The 6,000-nt window shown below is 48.5% G+C and overlaps 1 protein-coding gene across 3 annotated transcripts in view; it reads right to left on the reverse strand.

The window, feature by feature from the left end:
- Positions 1–4,453, reverse strand: part of CLMN (calmin) — a 74,271-nt gene extending 69,818 nt beyond the window's left edge. Inside the window, exon 1 of one of the 3 annotated variants that reach the window (XM_030274921.4) lies at positions 4,212–4,453. In XM_030274921.4, the coding sequence (XP_030130781.3) occupies positions 4,212–4,293 (82 nt within the window). In that variant the 5' untranslated portion in view covers positions 4,294–4,453. Of the gene's footprint in view, positions 1–3,339; positions 3,377–4,211 lie in introns of those variants that run through there. The other 2 variants (XM_030274920.4, XM_072930373.1) reach the window with 2 other exon arrangements.
- Positions 4,454–6,000: the final 1,547 nt, after the last annotated feature.

The following is a 6,000-nucleotide window of genomic DNA, read 5'->3' on the forward strand; positions in this document are numbered from 1 at the left end:
TGTAGCCCTCCAAATACTTTTGAAGGCCATGTACACCTCGGCAGAGCAATAATGAAACTCAAGAAAATATTGAAATCTACAGAAACCAAGGAATAGACATGTACAGGTTTCTGTGAGTTCTGGATCAAACCATGAGTGAGTAGTGGAATAAGGAGCAGCAAGACCTTGACTTGTCCTCTGATATCAGAATGGTAGAGTTCTACCATCCCAGCCCATCTACTCTATTAGAAATATACAAAATGAATAGTCAAATCATAATTATTTTAAAGTTGTGGTACCAGCACTTGTTTGCCAGAGATTATACATCTGACTGCACAATTATTCATCTCTACATATTTCATTCCAAGGAATGTAAGGAAAGATATGTACTACTCAACACACATTTAGACTATTGCAAAGCACACAACCAGCATACCATCTAAAAGAGGATGAGGATGTTGCTTCTTTCTAGCAAGTGCAATTCACCACACAAGGAAGTATATTTTTTATGATCCTAAATCAAGCTGCCAGTAGGGAAGATTTAAAAATATTCTTGTATTTTAACAAAATGTTCCCAATTGTGTTGTATTGGAAGAAAGAAAGAGGAAAAAAAAATCTCCTGGCAGGAAATTAATTATTGAACATTCCCCTGCTTGACAATGTGCTCCCACAGTCTGTGCAGGCTTTCCATTTTTCCCTCTCAGTATGTGGAGAAATCCACTATGGAGAATATACAAACAGAACAAAGAGCACGAGTGTATCAGTTTATTAAATGCATTTAGAAACTGAACACACTGGAAGGGAGGAACTTGGTTTGTGTATCACCACACCTACTGTTTATTCCTTCTTTATATTCCTCTCTCCTCCATTAGATTGTCACTTCTGCTTCTGCTCTCTGAAATCACCTCTGTTGAGAATGGAAGAATTGTGCCTGGCTTTTAGCATCACTTTGCTGACACAGTTTTGAAATGTCACTTCCTACTTTTAAAAAATAAAATAGAAAATCTCTTGATGGAAAGGGAAAATAGAGGCCCATCATTGCATGCCTAAATATCAAGATGTAGTTCCATTTTTAAACTCATTCTTTTTCCCACCCCCAAGGTCCAGCCAATTTAGTAAATGTCACCCTTTTCTGTCAGTTTTGGTCTCCCTATGAAAGAGCTGAAAAACTCACAGCAGCCATCATTTCACCCATGACAGAACATATAGTTCCTGAAGCTACTTCTGCAGCCAGCACATGCACCAACAACATCTCAATTTGGTGGGATCATACCGCCAAATTGAGATGCAAGATGCAAAAGCATCTTCATGAGAGCAGACATTTCCCAGTAACTGGCATCTTGGATTCTTCCTGGATGTGGAACAACCAAGCTAGAGAGGGAAGATGCAACAGACTGAAACAACATATGCTATCTTCAAATAGAATTCATGTCAGTGGTGCTCTGTAACTTAGCTAAGACATAATGAAAAAATTTGCAAAAGAAATAAACAATTTTCACTTTTTAAAACAGAAAGGGTATGGAAAACTACTACAGTAGATGTCTGTATGATTCCTGCAGAAACCTTATTATCAGCTAGACTGCTCAGGATCCTTTCTCCCCTGAGTCATCAGCACTTGGGCTCTTTCAGCTCTTCCAAGCTGGGCAGGATGGCTCAGACACAGCATGGCTGCACTGCCTCTGTCTGCACTGCCTCTGTCTGCCTTGCACACCTCATATTTCTCTGGCTCTGTGCATCAGCCCAGAAGCCTCCACCCCTGCATGCAGACATGCCAGTGTTTGCATGTGTTGTTCCTATCTGCAAATATTTAGCTGCTGCCTCCCATCCTCTCCTCACTCCTTCTTGGGTCTGTATTAACATGAGGGGTTCCCCAGAGACCAGGAGGAACCTCCACATATGCAAAATGTCCCTCTGAATGGGAGCATTCTGGAACAAGACAAACCATCCACTTGATACTCTAAACACAGCTGGTGTTACAAGAGAGCGCTGCAGGAGCTGGAGATGCAGCAGCAGATGGGGACCTTCACAGCACGAGGTCTTTCATGTGGCTCTGGGCAACAGGGCCCTGGAGGGGTCTGGTGGTGCTGATGGAAACACTGTGTTGTCCTCACCTAGTTTTTCATCCTAAACTTGACTTTCTAGTACATCAAAGCTGTTATTGATTCTGCGACTGATAGACAATGATACTAGCAGTTATTCAGATGGCATTGTTTTGAGAGGAGAGAATTAATTTTGAATTATAAAGCAGAAGAAAGTTTAATTACTACATATGAGCATAGAACATATGCTGCTATTTTACAAGAAACTGTTCTGAAGAGAAGCACCATGCTCTGCCACCAAGCTTCCAAGCGACAAAAATCACACTCTCACGAGTATTAGACTCACCATCTGTAAAATGTTTTTCATCTCTAGAAGATAATGTGAGAACTATGTGTTACAAATCATATCTTTTGTGACAGCTATTACTTGCTTTGGAGCAGCACCTTAGAACAAATGCTTTTTCTGCCCTATAAGAGCTCACGTGAAGCATGAAACTTCTTAAAAACCTATTTAGTAGTGCAAGCAAGGTGATAATCCATACATGCTTCAAAATTTTTCTTGGATGATAAGAAGAGAACAGGAGATTTTTTCATGAACATAATGTCATTCAAAGGAATTTGCTCTGTAGGATGACATTCTCCTACACAACTACAGGAATTTTAGATAAGGCTGTGTGCATCTGTCCACATGCATTTTAAGTTCCAGAAAGAGAAATTAACCATTCTCTCACAAATGACTGAAAGGCAAAGCCAAAAACATACTGCTCTTTCTAGGAACAGATTACTTTTGTATTCCTTCTCAAAGATGCCCATGAATTAAGGATTAAACTTGGCTTAATGACTGCAGTTTTGAGCAGCAAGAGATCAGAGGCAGGCCAGTGATGTTAACACGGAGAATCGAAAGGCATTGAGACAGAAGCCAGAAACACACGAGCTACAGTGTAACGAGAGACTGTCAAAACCCGAGGGGAATGCAACCTGCAATCAACGGCCCCGACTGTTCTCACAATCTGAATTTCAGAGGTTAGGAAGATGCAGGTCAAAATGATGTGGAGTGACCCCATCAGTACCCATTAATACACCAGAGCTGAAAGAATGGCTAATTTGACTCTCTTTTCTGATAAATAACATATCTTCAATAATCAATCCAAACTGAAACTAATTTCTAACAATTGTACTGCTCTGCCAGTAGACAGTGCCTTAATATAATTATGCACAGCCAGGAAGAGATAATGACCTCTGATCCAAGTCTATTATTTTTATGGAACATGAAGATATATCACAGTATTATGTGAGCTATTGATTAAGATCAGTTTGTTACATTGAACAAGTTGTTCTCCCATAAACCATTGCTGTTTTTTCCTCTTCCATCGAATCTTGCCGTCCTTTCCAGTCACGAGGAGTTACCTGGCGAGGGGTAAACATAACTTTGGAGGAACTACTACTACGGCTACATTGATACCGATCTACATTCAGAGACAGGTATTTGCATCCCTTCCGCCTGTGGCAGAACAGGAGAGCATCTCGCAGATGATTTATCCAAAAGCTCTGTCCATGTTTATTCAACAGTAGCTTAGTAGAAGATAAATCAGATTGAGTCCTCTGTTAGTTAGTTAGCGGCTTCGCTTCAAATCGCGGCGCTTCGGAGCCGGAGCCGTGCCCTGCCCGCGGCCGAGTGACCCCAGCTGTCCGCTGGGAGCGGCGGGCAGGCTCTGCCCGCGGCTGGGGCGCCCCGGCCCGGCCCCACGGGAGCTCCCGGTACCCCACGGCAGGGTGAGCCCGGCGACCCCGGCCACCCAGGTGTCCCCCGCGCCCAGCCGGAGCCCGCAACCCCGACGGCCCTCGGGGGAGGCTGTGGGCGGCAGCGGCGCCCGGGGGACAGGACAGCGCCACCCCCGCAGCATCCCCAGCGCGGCGGAGCTCCCGCGCCCCGTGCCTGCCCCGGGGCCCGGCGCCGCTCTCCCCAGCGCCGGGGATCTCCGCGGCCGGACGGGAAGGCGCCGCGTTCGGGGGAAACTTTGGCCCCGCCGACCCCCGGCCCCGCAGCCGCCCCCGCCCCGCGGAGCTGCGGGAGCCGCGCACGGCGGCGCGGGGGGCGGGCGGGGAGGAAGGACCGGCGCGGGCAGAGCAGGGGCCGGGGAGCGGGGCGGCGCGGGGGCGGAGGGAGGGGTTTCTGCGGGGGTGTTGGTTTACCTTGGAGGTTCTGCACTCGGATGTCGCTGATGTGCCCGATGAGCTCCTCGCGCTGGAACCAGTCCCACTCCTGCCCGGCCATAGGGACGCGGGGCCGGGGCCAGGGGGGCGGCGGGAGCCGGCGGCACCGCCACCGCCGCCTTCACCGGCACCGACGGCGGGCGCGGAGCGGAGCGGGCGGGGGAGCGGCCCCTCTCCGCGCCGGCTGCGCCCCGCCCCGCGTCCCTCCTCCTCCCTCCCTCCCTCCGCCGCCGCTCGCCGCCTCCCTCCCGCAGCCCGCCCGGCCGGGGGCGGCGGGGCGGAGCGGAGCGGGCGGGGGTCCGGCCGTGCCCCGCCGCGGGCAGCGCCGCGCCCGCCGCTTCTCCCTCCCCGCTCCGGCCGCCCCCTCGGGCGCAGGCGGGGACCCCACGCCCGTCCCGTCGCAGCGCTCCCCGTAAAAACGCGTTTATTGCCGAGGCAGGGGGGCCGGGAGCAACGCCGAGCATCTCGCCCGCGTCCTCCTGCCCTACCTGGGGAGCGGAGGAGGGTCGCCCTTAGAACAAGTGTCATGCACCACGGCAGCAATGGAAGAACCAAAGTATGAGCAGCAGAGGGGTTTTCCTCGAGGGAATGAAATCAGTGCCACTATACATTAAAAACATTAACAGTTGCATTATGATTTAGCTTGTTCTTGGTAGTCTGTTCAGGCTCTCAGGTTTCCTTTGAGGTGAATTCTCACATTGACTGTCTTCATGCGCACCATTTTTCAGCCAGCTTTGACAGTAATTGTTACCAAGGCCCTTCGGTGTCACTGAGATTTGTTCTCTACAAACCTAATGAGCAGCTTGAGCATTTCATTTGCATACAAAGCATTTCATTGCAATATACCACTATTTGTACCTTCGTGCACGTAAACAGCAAATTTTGACGTGATCCAGTCAGACCAGTATAGCATCAAGAGTTAGACTAGCAAAACATGTAAGCAAAATCTACAAAGTTGAATATAAACAAACCGGGATCTAGAAATTGTGGTCCTTTCAAGTCTGAAGTGTTTATGTGATCCCAAGCAAACACTCCACACAACCAGTTGTTTCACCTAGCTCAGGAATGCATCCCTCTTCCCACAGCCTGCTTTCCCACAGCCTGCTCTGGTGATTTTGCCATTACGACTCAAAATCAGATGGAGATGGTAGGAAAGCAAAGTCATCCCTTAAGCATCTAATAAGGATTAGTCACCACTATAACATGCTATCCCAAATGCAGTCATCAAGAGTCTGAGGCAGTTTTCAGCTGTTTACATATCAAGACTGGAAAGTTTTGCACAAGTGTAAGGACACATGTATGCCATGACAAGGAGTTTATAAACCTCAATGTATGGACCAGAAAAAACAGCTTGTGGAAAAGAGAAAGCATCTGACCTCAAATATATTTGCACCAATCACAATACCAGGCTTTGTCTTCATTTTACACTGGGAGGACCTGTTTTTTTTTTTCCCTGGCATTTTCCGAGTGGGCTGAACACATCAGTACCACGTTTAGAGGTGGAGCTGGAAACTGAGCAAGTGTGGCTGTGGGAAAAACAGGTGAATAACTTCACAGCATCAGCTGAAATGCTGTCTGCCAGAGGTGGCTGGAGATCCTTAATCCACGCTGCAGCTCGAAGCAGGACTGCTCCCAGTACCGGGCAGGGACAGCTGAGGCTTTGTCCCATTGTGTGTGAGCATCCTTCTGGAGCTGGGGTGTCTTGAGCTCTCTAAATAGCCTTTTCCATTCTGCACTGGCCTGTTTGGGAGACCAAAAAGTGGCTATT

Source organism: Taeniopygia guttata, chromosome 5 (assembly GCF_048771995.1).
Source record: "Taeniopygia guttata chromosome 5, bTaeGut7.mat, whole genome shotgun sequence".
NCBI classification, from domain to species: Eukaryota; Metazoa; Chordata; class Aves; order Passeriformes; family Estrildidae; genus Taeniopygia; species Taeniopygia guttata.